Genomic DNA, 26,635 nt, shown 5'->3' with positions numbered 1-26,635 from the left:
GAGCTAGCTAAGTGGTAAATATGGTAACTGGAATATTGCCTGGATTGCTGAACTTGAGGAGATGTGATCAGTGATGCTAAATCCAGCTGGCAGCCAATAACCACCAGTTGCTCATGTATCAGTACTGGGAGCATCAGTGTTCAAACTGGATGATGAAGGAAGTTAGTGGATAGTGTCAAATTGAGTGGAGTGAACTTAGGTTTTCTAACATCAGACCAAATTACCACTGGAGTTCCTTTCTAAAGTAAATGATGCTATGATTTCATACATAACAAAATTAACTCGTGTAGTGGTGTAAAAAAAAGACACCTTAAGGTGGCCTTAATGGAAGGCCTCTCACTGTTGGTGAATTCACTGACCAACAGAGGCTTGTTCCATTCTGCCCTTGTCTCTGCCATAAAAACTATGACTACAGAGATAAAAGATACCATGAAAGAAATGAAGGAGGAAATTAAAAATTCCATATCCATTTTGGCGCTTCCAAGTGGGGCTAATTAAACTTGATCTATTGCTAATAAAGTCTGGAAGTTAAGACGATGCTTATATGGTTAATTGGTAGTATTTTATATCCATTATGTCTATGATATGGTGAACAATGGTCAAAGTACAAATATGGTGAAGCCTGGCAGATTGACTTCATCACTTTACCTCGTTCTTGTTCTGGCAAGCAGTATGTGCTAACGATGTTAGAGGCAAGCACAGCATGGTTGGAAGCATATTTAGTTCCACATGCTACTGCACGTAACACCATTCTTGGTTTGGAAAGACAAATCATGTGGAGACATGGAACTCCAGAGAGAATTGAATCAGACAATGGCACTCATTTTGAGAACAATCTTGTGAAAAACTGGGCCAAAGAGCACGGTATTTAATGGATCTATCATGTACCCTACTATGCACCAGCTTCAGGGAAGATTGAGCGCTACAACGGTTTGCTGAAAACCACCCTAAAAGCCATGGGGGGTGGAACTCTGAAAAACTGGGACAAACATTTAGCACAAGCTACCTGGTTGGTAAATAGTAGGGGTTCTGTAAATAGAGCAGGACCTGCACAAAAAGATTTGGTACCAACAGTGGATGGTGGTAAAGTTCCTGTTGCATGTGAAAAGAATCTGTTAGGGAAAACTGTTTGGGTATTTTCTCCTTTGGATGAAGGGAGACCTGTCTGAGGGGTGGTGTCTGCTGAAGGTCCTGGTCATACATACCGGGTAATGCAGAAGAATGGCGAAATGCAGTGCATTCCACAGAGAAATCTAGGTGTTCTAGGTATTACCTGGCATCCAGAGACAGAATCTACAAGAACACGAACCCAGCATCACCTGGGAGTCCCTGTTCTCATCTCATCTGTGAATAGGCAAACTGTTTGCTGTTTTCTGAGCGTTTGAATCACCTACATCTGAGATAGGTGGAATGAAGTGTGAACTGAACTTGTTATTGTAAATATTGGTTTAGACTAGACAGTTCTTACCAAACCTCTGGCTGAAATAGGGGTGGATTGTGCTGGTTTGAGGCTAATTGGAATATTTTGAGAAGAATTGGATTTTAGGCTGTGAAAAGAAAACTATGATAATGTCTACTTCACTTACAGGCTTGCTGAGATGTATAAAAACAAGGACACAAACATAGACAAGACAGCATGTGTCTCTGTTGGAGTGTATGTTTCTCTTCTGCTTGTATCTGTGTAACCCAACTAATCATTCTGCTTCTAACCCACACTGCTGATCTTCCAAACACACCTTGCATGTAAGGCAAACTCTGGGATAAGGTAGAGGGGTGGAAAGAAGGCGAAAGGGTGGTTGGGAGCCTCCACGGGGACTCTGATTTCTGGGAGGGGTATTGTGTTTCTATGTTACTCTTTAACTTATATATTTCTGTATATAGCTGTATATATTTGTAATATCTTGTAAATATCTGCTTGTATATTGTGCTAATCTGTTATGCTCAAGAAAAGAGCATAACAACTTCAAATTTGTATCACTGATAGTATCTGCAGTAATAGTACTCTGTGTGACAGATTCAGTGTTGTGTTGCAGATTTACATCTGTGCTGAAGGACAGGCAGTCAACAGATGTCTGTTTGAGCTAAGGTGATTTCTAAGGCTGCTGCCCTGACATGGTCTTCATTTGTAGTTAGCTCTCAGTTTCCACATACCTGAATGTGAAGTAGACACTGAAGAGTATCTGTTCAGCTTAAGTGTTAATGTTTGCCCCAGCTCACTGTATTCAGCTTTATCTGTAACTTTTGACCTAATTGCATCACTAGTTTCTGCGTAGGACCTGCCGTGTAATTCATATACAAGCACTACCTAATGTTACCGAATTCCATTGTCTTTCTCCCAATCCCAGAGTTTTCCCCTGCCTTCCTCTTACTACAGCCTCTTAGTGACATAAATTAGCTTTTGCTTCCCCACATTCCATGTAAATGGTGGATAGCCTATAAACTTCCAGAGCTACGTACTGCAGTATATAGCTGAGTGCCAGAAGGTGCAGAAAATAGTGAAAACAAGAGACTATGAGAAAAATTCTGAAATCGAAGATAATAATTGCTCCCTGGCACAGCAAAGCTCCACCACATTATGGAACTAGACTCTAACCAGACTTCAGTATCATGCAGCAGCCCATCCTGAATCCCCCATGGTGCTGTCCTGCTGCAGGTGTAGTGATGTGACATCAATAGATGAGCTGCACAGTAGCTCAAAAGGCAGATCATCTCTTCTTTTTCTTTGATATCACATCAAACCTGGTCAAAGAATTAGCTGTATAGTGTATGATCACAGGCAATTTGGGAAAATAAATTAATGTATTTTCCTTTGTTGGTTTGGTTTTTTGGGGTTGTTTTTTTTTTTTTTGTAACCTTTTCCCCCTACATTTTCAGCAAACCAAAGCTGACAGCTCTGTTGTCAGTTTGCCAAACACTTTCTAAATCCTAACAAGGAAAAAGGATCTAAACCTAAAGCATAAGACAAGATCTGGTTTTAAGAGTATGTGTAATGTAGGTGTTTGAGCATCTCAGCACTGATTGCTTAATTGCCTAATCTTGTTGCCCCGTTCTGTTGTGCTTATTTAATTGCAAATATCTGCATAGCAAGGTAGCAACAAAAAAAAAATGATGACTTCAGTCTTTTAATTACAGTCATCTAATAACATAAGTTGCATATGCTGTGTCTTTAGGAGCATTGCAGCATATTTTTGTTTCTTTGATATCATAGCATAGATAAGACGTGTGTGCCATCATTTGCTTCCTGCAAACACATGTTGGGTCAAATGCTTTGCAGGTCTAACTAAACAAGATTCCTAATTTTTGCAGCTTGAGAAGCAGACAATATTCAAACCAGTCAGTATACAAGAGCTCTAATTTTCGTGGGGTTTTTCAATGGTTACATGAAGAGGATAAGTTGTACAGTCTAGCTCAAGATGATGTGGAGAGAACTGAGATTTGGACAATGAAGGATTTACTTTGCCGTGAAGGTTTCAGGGTATTTGTTGTTTGGACACAAAAAAATTGGATCTGTAGAACACTTTCCAGATGCTGGCTATATTAGATATCCTGGCCCTGATACACATGTTTTTGGAGGGAAAGGATGGACATGACTAAGGGATGTAGACCTTCCCTATTAGCATAAACAGTACCGTGGCCCACAACACCATGGCAGAGGCATTTTCTACAAATGATGAAATCCTGAAAATACTGCAGCTATCTTAAGGTTTATAGTTTGCCTTTTTTATTTGATATGTAAATGAACACCTAGCATTGATTAGAGCTTGTATTAAAGAAATAAACAAGAGGATTATACAATCCTCACTTATTTTGTTCTGAAAAAATATTCTGATCTGGTGGAGAAATGAGGCTGCTGTAAGAAAGGATGCTTAAAAATTCGTAATTACTTTTAGCATACCAGAACAAGGGCGTCAATAAAAAACAGGTATTTTCTCAAAGAAGTTGAAAGTATCTCTCAATTCAGTCACTGGTGACAAGTCATCATACTTCCACTGGAAAATTATTTCTTCTTAATTGGTAGTATTTATAGTTTTAAGACATTTGTCTCTTGGCAAGTTTGGTGTTACCAGCACTTATGTCTCTGTGGGAGGATTATTGCTCTATCTTTGTGTTAAATACAGCTACACCCTTTCCCTTTCTTTCTTCTTCTTTGGTGTTATGTTTTGGTTTATTTTTTTTTTTAATACTGGCAAGCTGCTGATGTAATTAAAGCTTCAGAAAGAAGAGAGGGTGTGGGTGCCTGAAAGTGTTCAAGACAGGTTAATTCTAGACATTGCATGTTGACATTTCCCAGTTAATACACAGCTTTGTAGCAGATTTCTCTTGAAACTTTGCCATGGTATACTGCCAGCAAATGGGAGTGGTGAAAAATACTGGTAAGACCAGTGACTGCTAAAATAACACAAAGCGGTGGCGTCATCATCACCTGTTGCCACAACACAGAATTCAACAAAAAATGGATGTGGTAGAAGACCCTAGAGTCTTTGACAACGTTGTGCATACAGGTCATGTTCAAGAAAATATTTTCTCTCTGTATTTATTCTATCCATAGGCACTTGATTATCAGTTGTGTTTCAGTAGCCATGGTACTAGTTCTTTACTGTTATACATTAGTAAACTTCTCTGAAATGCTCAGAAGCTGCTTCCATTTTAATAAGTAGGGAATCAGGTTTTGAATATGTTTTCACACAAAGCATGTGTTTTAGGTGTCATATCCTAATCCTACAGTACACACCATTAATATTGTTAGGTCATGGATGAGTCAAAAGTTACATCTAGTTATAGACTTCTTGGCAGAACTATGCCTGGTGCAATATTGCTTCATGCTTTGATGCCTGAAGGTTGAGTATATTCTTTCTGAGACATTTTGTGGTGCAGAGCTACAAAAAATATGGGAGTGGAACATCTTCCTTATGAGGAGAGACTGTAGTTTGGAAAGGAGACTAAAGGGTGACCTCATTAATATTTATAAATATGTAAAGGTTGAGTGCCAAAAGGATGAAACCAGGCTCTTCTTGGTGATTCCCAATGACAGTACAAGGGACAGTAGGTGGAAGTTGAAGCATAGGAAGGTCCATGGAAACGTGAAGGATAAGTTTTTCACTGTGAGAGTGACAGAACACAGGAACAGGCTGCCCAGCGGGGTTGTGGATTCTCCCTCTGTGGAGATATTCAAGACCCACCTGGATGCATTTCAGTGTGATCTGGCACAGGTAATCCTGCTCTGGCAGGGGCATTGGACAAGATGAGCTTTCAAGGTCCATTCCAGCCCCTGACGTTATGTGATTCTGTATGATTCTGTAGAATACTTTGATACTTTCTGTACAGAGCTCTACATTCTTTGGGCCCCAGAAATGTCCCAGTCAATGATAATATATTTTCAATGTAAGTTAGAGTAATACATAAAAAAAATTACCATTATCTATGTAATATATTTAGCATAACTACATCAATTTCTATTTGCTTTCTTCACTTGAGCTGGAGTTGGTAATGTCATTTCATTATTTGCACATCTAGATACTTCATTACGTGCTTATATTGATGGTACAAAAGATGGGGAAAAAAACGTGTATTTCATAGGAAATACTCTGTTATTCTTTAGGAAGTATGTAGCAAAAAGAAGCATCTTGAATTGCTTTTAAAATCTCTTAAATTTAATTTTAAGTGTTTCTGATTTAGTTACATATAGAAGTACATTTGATACCTGTTTGAAATTGTATCTCTCAAATGAAAGATGAAAGATGCATGCCTGTTGAAAGAAGTGATGAATAAGTCTATCTTTCAGCAACACAGTTTGGCTCAAGTTCTCTGGATGATACTAGTAAAAAACTTTGTGAAGAGTGAAGTTTAGGTGCAACAATAATCCCTAATGGTTGGTAATTTGGGAGGAGCCTCCTTCAGCATACTGCTCATAGAATAGACTTCTACTGAAGAATAAATTTTTGCTTCTAGCCACACCTGCTTTCTAGCTACTGTATATATATTGAGGTGAGCTACTCTTTGACTGTTTATGTACCTCATCACTCTTGATAACTTGTTCGGAGATGTGATGAATTAAAGCTAAGGAAAGACTAAAAGGTTAATGTGGAGGTTACAAAGTGCTATTACATACACAGAAAGAGAGCAAGGGATAGTTTAGACTACATAATGAGTTTAATTTTAAGTCTTTCTGCTTTGTTTGTATGCTCTGTATATAGTTTTTTTTGCTGTTGTTAGCTAATCATTTGTGAAAGGACCTAATCTAAAATTGAGAGAATTTGAAGAGGTACTCTCCATCCACCTCAGTGGCTTTACATGATACCCTATGTGATCAAGTATGAATAACTTGAATCATTTAGTGTACATTCTATATGTTGTTTTAAACAGCTTTTTTTTTGTTGTTCTATAAAGGCCTTAGCTTGATGACACAAGCACTTAATGCAGCTCTCACTATAGGACTCTAATGTACAAGAACATCTTATTGATCCTGCAACATTGACAGAACCTCCTCCTTAGTAAAATACTACTGGAAATCGTTGTGCTTTCTGGGCTAAGTGGAGAAATCTCCAAGTAATGAATCTATGTAAGAAAGGGTACTGGGGAGGGCAGGTATGTGACTTTCTTTACACAAGAGCCACAGCTCCTGGAAGGGCAGCATACTGTGCTAGTCAAGAGCTGCTTGCTTGCCTGCCTTTGAGCTTTCTTTGGGATTCCTTGTCATGTCACATTTACAGTGTTGAGTAATTTCCAGGTAAGTCCAAAATAATATTGCCTCATCTACTCTTTCCATAGTGAGAATTTTTTTTCCAAAGTCCTGTATTTAATATCTTAAATTTGCATTTTGTTGAAAGTATTCTAACAGTACAGTCCTTAAGGACAGGTCAGAAGGCTTATAGAGTGTTGAATGTGTGACAAAGAGGCCACAAAGAATCTGGTCAGATGTAGCTAATTAAAGGTAAATGAAGGACAGCTGCTTTTTATGTTTTCAGAACATCTTTGATCTGCTTTACCCCTCAGACCTCTGTGGACAAGGTAGTTAAATACAAACTAGGAGGCCTATTTTAAAGACATTAAAGCCCTCCAGGGCAATCGAGTGACAGTCCAAGCAGCCATAAGCTGTTTGCTTTATTCATTAGAGAACTTTAAATGTGTCAAGAAGTAGAATAATGTCCACACTCTTAGATCAGCATTAGCAAAGAGGATTACAACAGCTCTGGGACATATGAATGGGAGGACTTCATATGAAAACAAGTTTATTGAGAAGCCTTTCACTATACTAGCAAAGAAAATGCACACTACACATTTTCAGTGCAGTAATATTGATTCAATATGCATTGAATATACCTAAACCTGTAGTGACACAAATGTCATGTAACCTGGTGCTGACCTCAGTGGTCTGATCAGTCACGCTTTAAAAAACTTCCTTTTCAGGCATACATGATGGAAAGAGTATGTCATAAGTGAGTGGTGTAGTAGCATGTAATACTTGCTGAAAAATCCATGGAATATTTACACAATATATGGCTTTTCATTTGTGTCTAGAGACTCAGATACTTGTTTGTAAATTGCAAGCATTTATTTCATAAGTCAAAGCTTGAATATCAATATAACATCAGCGAAAGGTGTAGAAAGAATAAATAAATGAATCAGCTATAGAAACGACTCTTTATTGCTAGTAATTTTCAAAAACAAAAAGTCACTTTGCCCAGAAATATTTGCATGCTTAACTTCAGTATATTTTTTTGGTATCTTAATTTCTTTACTATCATTAATTTGTAGATGGGAATTGAAATGTAAATTAAGGTGAAATTAATTCCTGCAACATTCTAAATGGTAAATTCTGGAGTCACATGGCACATTGCCTCACTAGTTTGTAAGAACCTAGAGAAAATACTTCCTCTTTGTGAATGTTTGGTGCTGTGGTTTGCTCCATTAATTCTTGAGTCAGCACTTAAATGTTGCATTGTTTGACTATAAAATCAAGCTCTCCATGGTATTCAGGCTCACTGGAACAACTCTAATACGCTAAAATCATGTAAAGGTGTGGGAAGTCTGATTTAAAGTGGTCAACTGTGCAAATGACATTCTACATGTCATTTTACCTGAAAAAAGCTCGGTGTGAGAAGTGCAGCTGAAACTGATGCTTGCGAAAGTGCTGTATGCTGTTAGAGACTGAAAAGACTGAGAGATAAAAGTGTAGGAGAGGATTCTTTGTGACTAGCCACTGAGTTTTCTTATTTTCTCCTAATATTACTGTAGATGTATTTAACCATACATAATTTATAACTAACTTGATCCTCCGTGGCAGATATATAAGTATCTCTGCAGTCAAGCCATAGACATGAGGATAATCAAATTGATAGATCTGTGAACTAAGGACTTCATTTTTTCGTTTTAAAATCAGAAGCAAATACCAAATTAAATTGGAAGATGACCTTTGCTGTTACTCAGCAAGCAATACTCAGAGGATGTAAGACAGCATTGAACAGTTTAATTGAAGCACATTAGAAAATTCAGAGGAGGCCACAAAGATGATCAGAGGGTGGGAGCAGCTCTGCTATGAGGACAGGCTACAAGAATTTGGTCTCTTCAGCCTGGCGAAGAGAAAGCTTCGAGGAGACCTTATAGTAGCCTTCCAGTACCTGAAGAGGGCCTACAGGAAGGCTGGGGAGGGACTATTTACAAGGTCCTGTAATGAGAGGACAAGGAGTAATGGGTTTAAACTGGAAAAGGGGAGATTCAAATTAGATGTTAGGAAAGAGTTCTTTACAGTGAGGGTGGTGAGACACAGGAGCAGGTTGCCCAGGGAGGTTGTGGATAATCCCTCCCTGGAGATGTTCAAGGCCAGGTTGGATGAGGTCTTGAGTGACCTGTGCTAGTGGGAGGTGTCCCTGCCTGTGTGGGGGGGTTGGAACTGGACGATCTTTGAGACCCCTTCCAAGCCAAACCATTCTGTGATTCTATGAGTATCTTGCGTTCATGGTGTGGCTATTTAAGGAGATTCATATAATTTTCTTGGTTCACTTCTGTAACCCAAATATCAGGCTCAGCAAATGTAACAGAATATGATTACTTCTCTGTTGTATTTGCAACAGAACTGAGCAGTTGATCATCTGGTAATAATAATGGTTTCTTTAGATGGGCAGGGAGCAGTGAAATCATGAAGACATTAGGTAAGCATTGTCAGCACTGAAGATGATCCGTTTGAACTGTCTTCTGAGTATTGAGTTTGAGCTCATTTCTAGGTTGGTTTGTGGATTGGGACTTGAGAAGCTGATGGGGATTTACAGCTAAGTAATAGCCTGTCTAGATGACATGCTGCCCAAAATACTAATTTCCAGCTTCTGTCTTCCACTTGTCTAGGATGTGATTCTCCAGAGCTCGTGTAACTGTTACTTGAAACCTTGAAGATTAAAATGCTAGCTTGTTATACAGTCAAGGATGCATTGTGAATTCAGTACAGGCTGAATTGCTTTCATGGAGGGAGCTCCAAGAACACCACTCTCAGCACTAATTTCCATGTGCTGATGAAGTCCTGGGGTTTTTTGAAAGACAAATAATCACTGTAGCAAACTCTCCTATACCTCAGTTTTCAGATCTCAATGCTGCACTGACAGGTTGCATCTATTAAGGAACATTGTCTCTTACAGAGATGGAGGCCTCTATGTAGTGGAGTCCCTCAAGGACCAGTACTGAGACCAGTACCATTAAATCATCAAAAACCTGGATGAGGGCACGGAGTGCACTGTCAGCAAGTTTACTGATGTCACCAAAGTGGGAGGAGTGGCAGACACACCTGAAGGCTGAGCTGCCATTTAGCAAGGCTTAGGCTGGAGAACTGGGAGGGGAGAAATTTAACGAATTACAAGGACAAGTGTGAAGTCTTGCACCTGGACCAGTATAGGTTGGGGGCTGATGTGCTGGAAAGCAGTAAAAGAGAATAATGACCCAAGTCTGGGTGGATGACTATGAACCAGCAGTGTTCCCTTGTGGCCAAGAAGGCCAGCAGCATCCTGGGGTGTATTAGAAAGACCGTGGTTAGTAGGTCAAGAGATGTTCTCCTCCCCCTCTACTCTGCTCTGGTGAAGCTGCATCTGGACTATTGTGTCCAGTTCTTGGCCCCTCAGCTGAAGAAGGACCTCAGGGCACTGCTTGAAAGAGTCCAGCCCAGAGCCAAAAAGATGCTGAAGTGAGGAAAGACTGAGGGAGCTGGGACTCTTTAGTTTGGAGAAGGGGAGACTGAGAGGTGACCTCATTCATGTTTTTAAATATGTGAAGGATAAGTGTCAGGAGGATGGAACCATGCCCAGTGATGTCCAATGATAGGACAAGGGACAGTACGTGCAAGCTGGAGCACAGAAGGTTCCACACGAACATAAGGACAAACTTTTTCACTGTGAGGGTGACAGAGCACTGCAATAAGCTGTCCAGAGAGTGGAGTCCAGTGGAGTCTCGCTTCTATGGAGACATTCAAAACCCACCTGAACGTGTTCCTGCATGACCTACTCTAGATGATCCTGCTCTGGCAGGAGGATTGGAGTGGGTGATCTTTCGAGGTCCCTTCCAAGCCCTAACATTCTGTGATTCTGTAACAAGGTGTTGAGCATGACACAACTCCTGTAGGTATGCAGAAACCTTCTTCTAAAACATGTTAGGTAATGATGGTAAACCAAGGTCTCCTCCTGGGATTAATTGTGATCAGCTAACACATTTTTAAACACAGACATCCTTGTTCACACCAAGGGGGAAATCATGTTTGACATCTTGTTTAATTAACATGTTTGCTAGTATATTTTCCTCATGTAGACAAGGTCTCTAAGGAAGAATGAGTCATGAATGCAGTGCTGCCATTATGGAGTACTTTTTGGAGTAGCTTTCCATTTCTCCACATTTTCTAGGGAAAGTATAGTCTTGGCTCATTACCTAAAACATTAATTAATGTTTGTCAGGAGCTCCAGGGTACCATTAGTTAATCCCATACTACATCACTAGACAGAATCCTGGGAAAGACTTAAAATAAGTGTCACTTTCTTAAGTGAAGGTTAATATGTAGACATTTTCCAGCATAGTGCCGTGTAGTTTTCCTTGCAACCTGCTTGACACTAAGTACAGCTGAGCCTGGCGAAATATGTGACTGTCTCCCTAGGAAAGGAGTGGGTCTTGGCTATATATAAATCACAGTGAGCCTAGCATTCTGTGGGCATTTCTGATGTAAATGTACTTTTACAAAGCAGGTGAAAACTTGAGGTATCTGTGAAGATGGAATGGGACAGCAGGCTAAAAGAAATTAGCCTATGTAGAACTGGCTGCACAGATACAGTTTTCCAGGCATTAATTATTCTTCAAGCAATGCTGTTACAATCAGGAAGAGGTTCCATTCTTCATCTCATCAAATAAAGTGTTTTAGCCAAAGACAAGCAGATTTAAGAGGAATTTGTCATTGTTTTTATTAGGATATGAAGATCAACACAAGAGTCTTTCTGTCAGACATATATTCTCAGAAGGAAATGCATAGTGTGCATAAAATATTTATGATAGTTTCATACATTGTAGCTATATCTCTGTAGAGGCCAAAATAAATACCAACTGTTCCAGCTATACAATATGCAGCGTCTGATGTGTTTATTGCCACATTTTCTGTGACCAGTCTCCTTTCTGTTGTGTTTCTCCAGTGACTTTATTATTCCAGGGAAATGAGTAACACAAGGAGAGAAGGGTGCATAATGACTTCTGCGCTGTTGGAGGTTGTCTGAACTAACACATGGATCATGCTTTACATCTCCTGAATCTGTGTTCAGGAGGTACTATCCAGAAAACGTGTAGAAAGTGAGCTACTCAGGTTTCTTTGAAAGGCAAACCAGTGTATATCACAAGCTCTCCTCACTTTTCAGTTCGTAGCTTTGAGGATCAAAAAAGTGCTAAAGGCAAGAATTTGTCTCCCAAGAAGATCCAAAGCCTTAATGAATCTGTTTTTTCCTATGCTATTATCAAGTACTGTTAGCTATCCTTCATTGTTTTTCTATTCTTTCAGTGAACAAAGTATGGAAACACCTGGGGAGATGAGGAGAGCTGTGTCTGTTCTGCTGAAGCCTCAGACTTTCACTTTTTGCCAGACTGATAATGAGAGTGCATTTTAAATAGTCATGGCATCCTTGAGCCACGTTATATGATTATTGATAAAGGACTTCTCTGTGCATTGGGATAGAGGAACAAAGAGTTTACTCTTTGAGATCCTTTGGGAACTCAAAATACCCACCAGTCACCAAAATACTTGCCTTGAGGAGACATCTATGAAGATTTAGAGTTTGAAATTTTAAGTGTGAATTTTGTAGAGGGAAACAAAGTGTAATCCATAGTGGGAAACCATTTAAAACAGGAGATATTAATTGGAAAAAGGAAAACGCTCTACTGACGAGAGTTGGTTTGGGGGTCAGTGTTATCTGACATTTTATTCTCTCCATGAGCTCAGTTACTGAGCAGAATGTTTTGCATAATAGAATTCTAGACTCCCTTCTCAGTTGTTGCTATTCCACTGTGTACACTCAGAGGATGTCAATGATGACAGCTGGTTGTTTCTTAACACAGAGATTTTGAACATGCCTCACTTTATGGTTAGTATCTAACTTTCACAAGGAATGCTTTCCCACCCAGAAGACAACAAATGTTGAACTGACCTAATTATTGCTCTTTCCTATATTTCCTTTGGGCTCGTGTTCAGATATTTGGATCTGACTTGTTTTAAACATAATTAGGCCACCATAAATCAGACTGGATAGTTTGCATATGACGTCAACAAGGACACCCAATGGGACAATTAGAATATTTCTTTTGGACAACATATCTGTAGCTATGTTAACTGCTTTATCACGAAAATAAAGTTTGTAAACAGTAGTCTATACAGTGTGACAAGTTAAAATAGATTGCACCCTGATACAGCTTTCCAGCAAATTAGATTTTCATAGTGTTAATTGAATTTGTCATAAAAATGATGAACATTAGCTAGAGAAAGTGCAATATATTTTATTTTATTGAGCACATCTCAGAGTGCTTGTAATTTAGCAGGGCCACCACACTTTCTGGGCAGGCTATCAAGTAGGATGTTGTAATGATTTGCATGACTACTATAGTAGATGGAAAAAATGTAGCTTGTGTTTGTAGCCGTTCCATTTGTGTCTTGCTCAGCGTGTGTTCCTTTGTGCTCTTCGGAGAGCTGTGTCATAATCCCTGCATCTTTTGAGGAGTTCCGTCTGGTGAAACGAAATGAAGTAACTATTTGCTGTTTAACACCTAGTGTGTAATTAAATGATGAGACAAAGGAAGGACTGAGAAAGGCAGATAACCAATAGAATCCCGAAGTTATCAAAACAAAGCTCCTGCCAAGGACCTTGGAATTTATCTGAATCAGTTGCTGGAAAAATGCCTGAATTAAAAATTATCCTATGCGGACCAAGAAAATAAAGCCAAGATCTAGCACTGAACAGTTTTCTCCCAAAATGGACATTAGTGCTGCAAAAACAGAATAGGGTGAACAACCCCTAGCCCTATGCCTGGCCCCTTACTTTAGGCTCTATCTGCCAAAATGAGATGGAATAGAAGCCCAAAAACACTGGGGGGTTGGGAGGGGGGGGAAGAGGGGAGGAGAAGTTGGGAAAGGAGGGTGGTTGGAAAGGAAAAAGCTCACAGGCTGTGCCCCCTGCCAGCACTGAAACACTCAAATCCTGCTCCACTTACAAAGCACCTGTTGGTAACTGTTGGAGTAGTTTATAGGTTTTGGGACAGAATCAGGATAGAAACTTACAGTCTGTGTTCCCTTATGTGACATGTGATTTGGCCTCTATTTTAGTAAAACAGAAGTCATTCCTGAGCAATAATTACAGCAATAAATATACCTGTTCAGAAATAACAAAGGCAGCTTTTGCTTTCTAGAGAAAAGCATAATAAATATTACATTTCATGATTTTTTATTACTTGCCTTAGTGCTAATATTAATATGCTTTGCAGATATCACCTATGTTGTCTTGCTTTTATCCAGAACTGAAAAATAAAACATTACTGCATGGAGTGGAAAGAAAAATAAGACAAAACAATGGTCATGAATATGAACTTAATACTGCCATCCAAATACAATGGCAGGAAGCTAGGTGTAAGGGGATAACCAGTTTTATATATTGCAAGCATTGTGCATTAGAGTGGAATGATAGACAAGTAGGTGAATTGTGTATGGTCTGTTGGAACTCTTAGCATGTATTTTATGTCAAGAATTTAGTTTGAACACTTTAATATTGTCACAAACTTTCAAGTAAGCTCCTGTTCAGAAAAATTTAGTTGAGCATTTCAGCATGACAATTTATGCCCACTTTCTGTTACTGGCTCCAAAAATATATTATATTTGTGTAAAAGTCAAACTAAAACTTTTGCAGCCCTCTGTTCTTGTATAAATAGATTTTTCTTCCCTAAGAGAAATATGCAACAATTATGAAAAATATATGCATTAAAAGCTTACAGTATATCAAACAGAAAACAAATAGCTATTTTTAAATACAGGTATTTATTATACACTGTGCTAAAACCACTAATGTTTCTATAGCCTCTCCTTTGGCTATAAGGTGGCTCTTCCCTCTGCTAGTGCTTTGGTTCAGTGTAAAAAGCTCACTTAGATGAGTACCTGTTTCACTCAGAAAGTCCAGATAAGACTGAAGTAGAAAGTAGATAATGTTTTGGAATCTAGCCCTTTCTTATACAAACATTAAAACAATTTTCCTGTGCTACTTCAAACACTGAAATTATTAGTCTTAAAATAATAGATGTTTTAAACTATAAGCCTCCCTTAGATTTATAGTATGTAATAGATAAAGGGGCTAAAATCTCTGATGTGACAGTGTCTGACACTATCTTTTCAGAGCGTGGTTTCTGCATGAAGACCATCAAGACTCTCCATCAAGTCTGCCTAAGAATGGGGCCAAAATGCAAAATCATTTTGCATTAGTTCAATAATTTGAGTGTGGGGCTTTTCAAAATCAGATTTTCACTTTGTGCTACACTAATTTCTTTGCCTTGCTTTGAGAAAGTAGTGGAGTAGTGGTCCTGGTTTCAGTTAGAACAGAACTAATTCTGTTTAGTGATTTTGCTTGTCATCTGTCTCTTGTCAGCAACTGCACCTTCATATTTTCATAGGCAAAGTCTGCTTCTAGTAGTGATAATGTTTGACATTTCTAGTTAGTACCAAGGCTTGGTGTTAGTACCAAGATCACTGTATCTTGTTGAGGATGAAGAGTAAAAAAATGCACCTGCAAGTAGGAGCAGACAGTTCACCTTAAACTGACCAGTGAGGTATTCCATTCCACATACATTGTATTCGGTATAAAGCTGAGGAATAACAAAGATCAATCTCTCTTCTTCAATGTCTAGTATCCAGGGAGGACTGCTGTCCCTCCACCTTCACCCCATTCCATGATTTTCAAAATCTACCTAGTTCCTGTCTGCCACTGAGTTTAGTGTGGGATTTCTGCCACAGCACATGGGTAGTGATGGTGATATAACTGCCATCAGAGGAGTTGTATGTATTTGTTGATATTTCATTTCATTCTGTTATTATTAGTTTTGCTGATGTTTTTCATTTTCTTTTCCTATTCATAAGTGTCTCTCCATTATTCCCATTCTTTTCCCATTTGGGAAGGGAAAGGGAGTTCTAGAAAATAGGAATAACACAGGTAGACTAGATCAGTTGCTCTTCCTGTGCCCATCAGCATTGTTACCCCACCATAGAAGGCCACTAAATTTGTCAGACATGATATATTGTTGGTGAAAGCATGTTGGGTGCCACCTGCTCATTTTTCTCATGCCTTATCAGAGTTTCTGGGTCTGTCTGCTCCATGGTCATGCTGAGCACAGAAGCAAGACTGCCTGGCCTGGATCTCCCTGGATCTTCACAGGATCACAGGATGTTAGGGGTTGGAAGGGACCCAAGGAGATCATCGAGTCCAACCCCACTGCCAGAGCAGGACAATACTATCTAACACCGATCACAGAGGAACACATCCTGACAGGCTTTGAAATTTTTCATAGAAGGAGACCCCACAACCTCTCTGGGAAGCCTATTCCAGTGCTCTGCGACCCTTACAGTAAAGAAGTTCCCCCTTGTGTTGATGCAGAACCTCTTTTGCTGCAATTTACACCCATTGCTCCTTGTCCTGTCACAGGGAGCAAGTGAGAAGAATCTGTCCCCCGCCTTCCTGGCCAGCCTTCAGACACTTACAAACGTTTATCAAATCCCCTCTAAGTCTTCTCTTTTCCAGACTAAAATATCCCAATTCTCTCAGCCTCTCCTCATAAGCCATGCCCTCCAGTCCCCATCTTCCTCTTTTCCCTGTTTGAAATGGGGTTATGTTATACCTGTCACTGCTTTCTCCCTCTCTAAGCCCTCCCCTTATGTTGAAGTGTCCAGGAGGAGTCCTTTTCATTCATGCAAGCCACCTGGCATTTTTGTCTGCTTTCCTGGTTTTTGGGACACATCACTCTGGGACTTGGAGGAGGCAACCTTTGAATACTAACCAGCATCCTTGGGCCCCTCACCCTTCCAGGGATTTATCCCATGGTAATCTCCCTAGCAGATCTCTGAAGAAACCAAAATATGCTCTTTTGAACTCCACAGTAGTGAGAGTGCTACTGAGCCTCATTGTTGAACTCCACCGTTTCATGGTCACTGTAGCAAAGACTACAGTGACATGTGAAGTCATGTGCTGGGGACATGGAGAGTCCCCAGCTTGTGGATTTAGGTGCTCGTGGTGAACAGTGGAGCAGAGAAGGGACAAGCCAGGACTACTTCTCAGGATCAGCACAGAGCAGGGCAGGGTGAAGAACCAGTAAGGCTGCAGCTCAGATAACCAAACTCAGGAATTAGCTGTCATCTTAACATCATGTTCACCTGAGCCCTCTGTGCTGTCTTGCATAATAGCAGTGTCCATAGGGATTAGTCTTCTATGACAAGGAAGCCAGTGCCAACCTAAGCTCCCTTCCTTCACTACTTTCACCAAGACTTAGTGTATTTATTTATGATGCCAGTCAAATGTTCCCACTGTACTTAAGTCAGAAGACTAAGCAAAAATTATCATTAAATTAATCTCATAACTCAAGTCCTCACCTTCCCCACTGCAACGAACAACTAGCACCATATACTGTTCAAAATCCTTGAGTGTTCCAGTATGCCACAGAAAAGTGTGTGTTCTTTGAAACTTGAAAGACTATTGGAATCAATGAAAAATTAAACTCCTATTTGTACAAATGTTTATTAAAGCTTTTTTTAATTTTTATTATTTTACAGGTCTTGTAGAAATTTGCCTGATGCATCCCCTTGATGTAGTGAAAACAAGGTAAGATTCTGCTTGAACAGGTTTTGTTGACACTGGAAGATATCCAAATTAGGAGCTGTCAGAAAACAGTATGCTAGAACTTCTCCAAGTAAGTTAACTTGTGCTCTTAATAGCATTTGTATTTACTTACCTGTATCTATGGTATTTGACAGATGGAATTTGAACAGCATGACATGTTTCATGATTAGAGGTCATATAAAGGTGTTAAATCTGTTTTAATGTGTGTATTTTTTCACAGTGTTACAAAGTCCTATAACATTAAGAGGACTGTAGTTAGATTAGTTGACTGTTTCCATAATCTTCACTAATGCTTTGGTATGTAGTTGGGAAATAGCACATTGCCTCAAAAATAATTTTCACAGGTTTTTTGAGACCTGATAAAAAAAAGTAAACTGTTCCATATTCTATGATTCTATGGTTGATTCTATGATTCTATGATATTCTCTCTAACTTAACACTTTGATATTTTTACATATTTTTTCCTATCTCTATTTTCTTTTCAGTATTTGTGCTTGTTGGTATAAATTATTGACCTGGGAAAAAATTGGTCAAATGAAGGTTTTTTTTTATGCTGATTATTGAGATGGAAAAAGAATAGTTGTGTTTCTAATCTCTCAGGCATCTTATTGCTTTTGTATGCTTTTTAGTTTCCATATCAATTCATGAGTGTTACTACAAGAGAAAAGCAAATCAGAATGCAGAAGCACCATGTAAGAGGGAAAACTTTTCATTCTGTGTATGTTACATGCAATGCCAATAATTATCATAAACTGCTCCTGCAGCTTTAAGTTTCAGTCATGCAGGCAGAAAATCTTTGCTTGAAGATGATTCAGCCCCAAAGAAGTGATGAGGACAGCTGTGGTCTCTGGAATGTGCTTGAAGCAGTCTATTATGACTACAGATTCTAGTTCCACTTAGCCAACATGTGAGCTTGTTGCAGAAGTATTCTTTTGCTTTTTGTTCAAATCATATTCCAAAGGTTGCCTAAGACCTTAAGATACACTTTTCTGCAGCTTGTCTTTTGCAGTAGGCCACCTGTCTGTCATTGCCCAGTATCTGGGACACTCACTGGAGAGTTGTGCTGCCATTCAGAAAGACTTAAACAAGCTGGAGAGCTTGGCAGGGAGAAGTTTAATGAAGTTCAGCGGGGGCAAGTGTAGAGTCATGCACCCAGGAAAGAACAACCCCATGTATCAGTATAGGTTGGGGACTGACCTGCTGGAGAGCAGAGAAGGGGAGAAGGACTTGGGAGTCCTGGTGGATGGAAGGATGGCCATAAGCCAATATCAGGCCAGTCTTCAAATTGTCTCTCCTCCAATCCTCAGGCACCTCTCCTGTTTGCCACGCTTTGACAAAAATGATGGAGAGTGGCAGAGAGATAACTTCAGCCAGTTCTCTCAGCGCCCTTGGATGCATCTCATCAGGACTCATGGAGTTGTGAATGCCCAATTTGTGTAGTTGATCCCTAACCCTGTCTGCATTGACCAGTGGGGAGCATTCCCTCTTCCAGACTTCCTCTCCTTCATCCGGAGTATTCTGTACATAGGGGAGTTCAGCCTTAGGTGTAAAGACTGAAGCAAAGAAGGCTTTCAGCAACTCTGCCTTCTCTGCATTCTGTTATCAGGGCTGCCTCCTCATTCAGCAGTGGCCCCACACCTTCCTTATTCTTCCTTTTCCTACTGATATATTTGAAGAAGCCTTTCTTGTTCTCTTTTACTTCCTTTGCCAGTTTCAGTTCCAAGAGTCGTGTTCTTCTGTAGTATAAATGAGGCATCAATGACATTTCTCATGTCTTTGTTGCCTTTGAGATTTTTCATCCTCACATCCTCATGCTTCCAGTCTTGGTTGAAAGAACTTAATACATATCTTTAGAACCATTCCTGATTCAGGACATGGTGCATATCATATGTCATAAAAAGCATTAATTGCACATCTGTTCCGATAAATTGCCAACCAACAGGTGTACTTTCAGCTTTCTGATAGAAACCACACAGACAGTGGACTCTCAGAATGCAAGGACAGACTTCCCTATTTCTAGTCCAAATTGTACTGTTTTTGTCATACTTTAAACAATGAAAATGCTAATTGGAGCTGAGGTCCAGAAATGGAAAGTATTAAAGAGTGTACAGGGATATTTGTGAAAGCTGTCTCAATATTAAAACAAAACCAACAAAACCTAAACCATAATAAAAATTTGGAATCCTTTAAATGTGAAATCTGAGTTCATAAACACTGGAATTAATGAAAATAGGATCAAATTAAAGGACAGTAGATGTGCAGGGGAAACTAGATTATGGATCATGGTGAAACCAAGGGGTTAAATCAAGTTAAAAGAAAAAATTTAATGTCTTCCTTTGAGCAAATTTCAAGTGGAGTGAACTCTTCCTCTGAGTTAGCTGCAACTCTGCAGAACTGAGCAGCACTGGAGTGATACCTTCTCTCTGTTTTATTGTTGCAGATGTATTTAGAGCTATTACAGTAAGTTTTCTGCTGAACTTAGCAGATGTTAGTACTTGAAAATACGCACATTTTGAAAGCCAGTGACAAAACCAAGAATAGAATATCTTTTGATCTCATTCATTGTTCCATTCTATGCTCCTTATGTCTTGCCACTTCCTTTCATTTTGTTATGGTCCGAATTGACTATATTAACATTTTGGTCGTTCGTTTGGTTGGCTTTTTCCCTTATGATTGCTTTAAAATATCTATAAACCCACCATTTGTTGGTTAATCACTATGGTGTTTTGAGTTTCCTGCCTCTGTTTGGTGATAAGAGCCCCATGGCCTTTTCAAATTAGTGGAATCTGAATGTTTTATGTTAGCCTTCTGAAGAAGGTTAGGGGAGATGCCAAAGGCTCACATCTAGTGGGCTAGCATCTTTGATTCATTGGGATTTTTTTTGTGTGCGGCTGCTTTCAATAAAAAAATTGGAAGAAGGGGGGAAAAAAAGTGCCTGTCAGAGATTGTTTTGAATCTCTATAAAATGGTCTGGTTCTTTTGTGATGACATTTTGCAATATCTTTTCTGTTTACTGAGCTTCTGTTATTCTACACTAACAGTACTAAGCTTGTTAATCTTCTCATTTCAAGGGAGGCGATATCTATCTTCTGTCTGTCTATCTATTTTTAATATATATAAAATATATTTAAGCATGTAAATGCATTCTTATAAACTGTGCAGAAGCCAAATGCTTGTCAAATGTACATATGCAAATAGTTTTATTTTGTTAGCTATCAGAACACCAAAAACCATTACTTCAAGAAATTAATGCAAGTGAACTAGCTAGAGGGTGATAGTGATGATCCATTGTTTTAGCTCTGTGAATCCCACTTATTATTTGAAATAAAGCTCTTTTCTCAGTGACAAGAGATGGTGTCACTGATATTTTCTCAGTGACAAGAGATGGTGTAGTTTCCGATGAGAGACCAAAAAAGAAATGTGCTAAAGTTTTAGTGTCTCAGTATAAGAAACACAGCTGTTTTATTGAGAGTTATGCTTATGATGAATTTAGACATCTGTGGATTAAACAAAGTACTGGATCTCTGTTCTTGTCCTTCTTGATACAAACAGTGTTCAGTAAGGGTTTCTGTATGTTCCTGTAGAGGAGAGAAGTAGCAAGCAAGAGTTTTCTGGTACAGATACAGTCATGCCATAGAAAGGCCACTTTATGATTAAGAAAACTAAATTATCTTTTTTAGATAGAAAGTAAGGAGAAAAGTGTTTTAGTCTGTATAAAGAAATGGATTTTCTTATTTTGGATCCTGTTTTGGGATCTTAAGTATAATGCAGGCTGTAGTGTCCCCTTCACCCATCAGACTTATCAAAGGATGGCAAAAGGGTAGGCTAGATCATGATGCATAGGACAATACATTGTCATATGTATTACTTTTACATTAGAAATTATAAAATGCTTTTCCAGATAGAGTTTATGCTTTGTGTCCTAGTGGCATATGTTTTGGCTTAGGCAAATGTACAAAATTCAGGACTTAATAACATTTTATTGTTGGAAAATTAATACTTGGGCAACAGCTCACAGATGTAGTTGGTGAGCGAAGGGGAGAATTGCAGGGAGTTGGCTGAAGTCAAAGGAAAGCTAAATATTCCTTGAGTGATCTGTTAAAAAAGCCTAACCGATAACTGGAGGGTTTTAGTGTGGTCTTTCCAATGGCTCCAGGTTATGTTCTTCTATATGCTGTAGCCACAAACAGCTCTAATTTTCAGGGGGAAAAAATTCCATTTTAAAAAATTAACTACTGCATTGCTCTCATAAAACTGGGATTTGCCAGAGCTTGATAACTTCTGAATTACATGTGCTAATGTATAATTTCCTTTACTATTACATCTTAACACCTCAAAAAATGACTAGAAGTAAAATTTAGGCTAATATCTGCTCAGGTTTTCAAATTGATTACCTTTACACGTGTTTTCTCTTTTTCATTGGTTATCACAAATATTAGTACAGGTAAGTTTTACTGACTTCACTCTTCTTGCAAAAAGATCTTGTTGTCGCCTGTTAAAGTGTTCATACAAATTATGAAATATATATTTAAGCAGAAATTGTAATTTTGGACATGACTAAGTGTTGTGTAATTAGGAAATGGAAACCACACTTGGTAACTTTTAACAGTTGTCTACATGTCAGAATTTAATAGGAAACACATATGAAGAAATGTATGATTAAATGCTTTCAAATAACAGAGAAAAAATAACAAGGCAGTGCCAAAAACTTTCAGATACACAACACAACTGAAGATTTGTGTCTGAAATCCTTGTGAACAAGAAAAATGTTACATGAATTAGATGAGTAATTTACTTATCTCTTTGGTTTTGACAGTAGTTTGACATCACAATTAAAAGTGAGACAAATATTTGGAGAAATGATGCCTTCTCTCACGTCAGACTACAGAAAATTTTGCTCAGGGTCTGTGTTGACTTCAGTGGCCATAGATCAGTTCATGCCACTTGAGGGGGAAGGTATATTTTTACTTTCAAACAGTGTATTTGAAAAGCACTAAATATTATAAGCCAACTACCACCTAAAGTTCTCATTTATTATTTTATCAAGAGAATCATTAGGTAACTTGTGTCCTAACAAATTAGTCATATACTCCACAGCCAGTTTTAATACTTCTCTGGTTAGTTCAGGTAATGACTCTTTTCTAAAGCAAGCTCTTCCTTTTTCAAACATCGTTGTGTCTTCGTAACATAGCCTCACATAGAGATTACAGGACCATAAAGTAGTCTGAGTTCAGAGGTACCTTAAAGACCATCTCTGGACGATCTTAAGAACCTTCTCTGGAGGCATTCAAAGCCTACCTGGACACTTTCCTGTGTGACCTACTCCAGGTGATCCTGCTCTGGCAGGTGGGCTGGACTAGCCAATTTTTTTAGGTCCTTTCCAATCCCTAATATTCTGTGATTCTGTGACCTAGTTTCAACTCCCTTGGCAACGACAGGGACACCTGCCACTAGATGAGATTGCTCTGTAATTGGTGTGTAATCCAGAAGGGATTGCCAAGAGAGACTCAAAAAGCTTTCTTTCAAAAGCTTTATTTCAATTGATCAGGAGAATAAATTAATAAGCATGCTATATTATCCTGATACATGTATTACATCCTTGAAGCTGTTTCTCACCTTTGGCAGAATTGTGTTGCTTCTATTTTAACACATTTTTCACACAGTTCACCATTAGATTAGAATCTTCACGTGAACTGCTTTTCCATTTTGTGTGTAATCCAGAATATCACCATAAAAAAAAGGGGGGAGGGGAGTGGGCAAATAATTCACCTTAGAAACTTTGGAGAAAGTTTGCATCTAGTCGTGAGAGTTTGCCACTCTTCCTGCAAAAATCTAGACCAGCACCATAGATCTAAAGCTTCAGATTTAGAAAATAATTTGAAGTCTGGACTCTATATTACAAACCCATTCCTAGTTAGCAACTGCACTGCTGATTTCTGTGCGTGTTTATCCATTGTGCTCCTTTGTTCCAATTCTGTCATTTTGGTCTTATTAAAAAAAGTTCAGCGTTCTACATGTGTTTCCGATCTCATTCCATCTGTTGTTTTGCAAGAGCTACTTCCTTTATATCATTAATTTCTCTTTGATTTCTGGTCGCTTTTGTTTGAGCGAGCAGTAGTGGAGCCTGTTTCTGAAAAAACATGGGTTTTAAGAAGAGTTCATTGTCCTTGTATGCTGTTGCTATTTCCAAACGGCCATAGCTCACTTGGTTTGCATCAGGCCATGTTAAGTTCATGTTACTTGATGCAAACTGCTCTAGTTAGATTTGTAACAGTCTTAAGCAGAAAATAGTCTTTCTGTCCTGGGAAAATTACCAGGATACCAAACAATTCTGTAGTGCAGTGAACAGTTGAACTCTCAGAAGACTGCTAGAAAAACAACAAGTTTTGTCCAAGAAAATTATTTGTTTAATTAATTTTGAATTTTGAAAGTTCTCACTTCCATTTCTTTCTCTTTGTTTCTTTTGGAGGTTTTTTTGGGGGGGGGTTATTTGTTTTGGTTTGTGTTTTGTTTTTTTTTTTTTTCCAACTAATTTTAAGTAATCTTGAACTAGGAAAGCAGAAGTTTTGGTTGGAAAATGCAGAGTTCAATCTCCACTCTCATCTAAAAGAAGTGTATGAAAACGTATTGAAGCTGATTGTTTCCTGAGAAATGTTTCTTTTTCATTTTAAGGGGAAAAAAACCAATCTAGTAAAAATAATCCCTGACCAACTCAACTTAATGTCCTTATTTCAGCCAATTGTCAAGTTTTTTTTCTCTGGGATTAGTTTTACTTGATTTATCAGTGGCTGTTGACACAATTGTTCATAGAGTTTGTGCGCATATTGAAGCTTATCCTCTGCTTTTGGCATTTGAAATACTTTGAATATTTCCTCACAAACCCAAGTTTTGTATAATTAGAACTTAGCTCAGGTTTACAATAATTTGAATGTAGATGTGATCCAAGCATCTGTAATTTGCACTTTGTTTTCCTTCTGCATGCAATCTGCTATGAATTAATAAGGGCACACAAGCTAGTAATTCCTGCTAGATATACTCTTCCAATTTATATCCTTCCTTGAAATAAAGAGCAATATTGCTGTGCACTGTTAAACAGATGCTCTGATTTGCAGTGCTGGTCAAAGTGATTCCTGTTCCTCTGTGCTATTTTCTTCCATATTCATAGTCATACCTTATGTATGTTTTATAAAGAATGTCAAGATCCTTTAGGAGTAAAATGAAGTGTATAAATGCATCTCCATCATCATTCTCATGTGGTATTGTGTTATTTGTGAGCAAGTGGCAGAACTGGCATAGATTTTTGTACAGCCTATTAACATATATTGTTTCTTGATTTTAGCATAATCATATTACTGAAAATAATAGAAACTGAATTTGTGCATCATCAAATCGGATTGCCAGAAATCTCTTTTCTCAAGCTTTTCCTTGATTTCCATTAGCATTCTGACAGTTTGCTTTTCTTTTTTTAACAAATAATATAAATTGGTATAAAATGCCATAAAGTGGTGATTTCCATCTGACTGCATGGCATGATGATACCATGCTTCGTGTTGTGTGTTTTCTGTGTTATCTCACTGGCCATACCAAAATTACCCTCAGTTTCCTGAGGTCTTTTTCTTGAGCCTTTTGTGATCTGTAACAACCTAGCACCATGCAAATAAGACATGTCCACCTGGAGCTTGTTCAAGGTAGAGCAATAGTATTTATTTCCATTTTATTTTTTTTTTAATCAAAATAAGAAGAAAACAGCAGATACACAATTAGAAATACTTTAGGGGTGAAGCTGCACAGTCGCTTACTCTAAAAGGGAGAGAAATTGATCCAAGTACAGGATGCAAGTGTTGAAATCATCACAGGAGATTTGAAGAGAGAGGCAGTAGTAGATGAGCAGAAGATTTTCAGGAGAGGATAAGTGGGCAGTCTTCCACAGAGTGCAAAATTGAGAAAGAATGACTGGGCAAGATGAGGCGAAATGTGGGATGTGTTTCTTGGCTTATTTTCTGCTCCAGTCCAGTCGACGCAGAAGGTGCATTTTGGGTTTCTGGGAGGAAGCTGGATCAAAGCTGACTTGGAGTGGCCTTAGTCCTCTTAAAAATGTCTATATATTATGTTTGAGCTATTTTTTTTCCTTTTGGTGCATCTTTCCATATATTCTTTCACATACTCCAAGCACAGTTCTGTCTAGTAGAACACTTGCAGATGTTCTGAGGAATAAATGGAAGCCGTGCTAAAAGATTATCTATCCTGCTAGCAACTGTCATGGTAGGCCTGATAGGCCAAAAATGGACTTAGCCATCTCCTGACTTGCCCAGGCATGTTTTTCAGGTCTTACTCCTTCTGTTTTGGGGAGAAGCAACCATGGGAAAGAGGACAAAGAACCTGGAGCCACCAAGTCTAAGGACTCTGGCCTGCCCAGACTTGTTTACATCCTGTGGTAAACAAGGTACACAGGCTTAGCTTGTGCCTGCCTTGTGCAAGGGCTATGCTTTTCCCAAATTTGGGTAAAGCCTATGGTTTCACCAAATATGGTTGAGCTTGGCTGACTGCCATTCTGATTGCCTACTCTGTGTCCAAAGGCTCATTAGTCTCGGCCTGTATTGATAAATCAAGAGATGAGCAGGCAAATGTGAAAAAAAGAGCTCCAAAACCATAGCCATGGAGGAAAGCTATGCCATGGGTTACAGACATGAGAGAATAATTCTTTTGTCATTGCACTGGTAGAGAACCTAGGATTAAATGTCCTCTTGGATATGCATGTTGTACTGTTGCTGGTCTAGTTAGAACCTACTAAAGAAATAACCGAGTGTAGGAGCACTTGGATTACCTTTGTGCTATCTTGAGATTTGGCCAGATAATCAGGAAGTTTATGTGAGTAGGAAACCATGACCAAATCTGCATGAAAAACATGAAAGTCAATTTGAAATGTTTTTTTATATGTGGGTTAGTTGACAGATCTGGAAAAATACAGCCATATTTGTACAGAAAATACTATGTGGTATAGAATCATAGAATCAACCAGGTTGGAAGAGACATCCAAGATCATTAAAAATCTTTTTTTTTTTTTTTTGCATATGTTTAAAACTCCCACAACCTTAGCCAATGCCATTGTATTTCTCTCAAAAAAAAAAAAGGTAACTTATTTTAATGTATCTTTTTTGAGTTATGCAAATTGCTTCTATACTATAATAGTGAGAAAGAAATAATGTTAAGGGTCTTGGTGTGCTGTATGACTGTCTTGTCACACAATGACATCTTGTCCACAAACGATGTGG

The 26,635-nt window shown here is 38.6% G+C and overlaps 1 protein-coding gene across 3 annotated transcripts in view; it reads left to right on the top strand.

Moving 5' to 3' along the window:
• Positions 1-26,635, top strand: part of SLC25A21 (solute carrier family 25 member 21) — a 268,495-nt gene that overhangs the window by 135,403 nt on the left and 106,457 nt on the right. For all 3 annotated transcript variants that reach the window (XM_064149071.1, XM_064149081.1, XM_064149090.1), the window contains one exon: positions 17,297-17,345. In XM_064149071.1, the coding sequence (XP_064005141.1) occupies positions 17,297-17,345 (49 nt within the window). The remainder of the gene's footprint in view (positions 1-17,296; positions 17,346-26,635) is intronic.

The sequence above is a fragment of the Pogoniulus pusillus genome, chromosome 1, assembly GCF_015220805.1.
Source record: "Pogoniulus pusillus isolate bPogPus1 chromosome 1, bPogPus1.pri, whole genome shotgun sequence".
Taxonomy (NCBI): domain Eukaryota; kingdom Metazoa; phylum Chordata; class Aves; order Piciformes; family Lybiidae; genus Pogoniulus; species Pogoniulus pusillus.
Note: the sequence above shows the minus strand (reverse complement) of the source record. Positions and strands in the feature narration are given on the sequence as shown.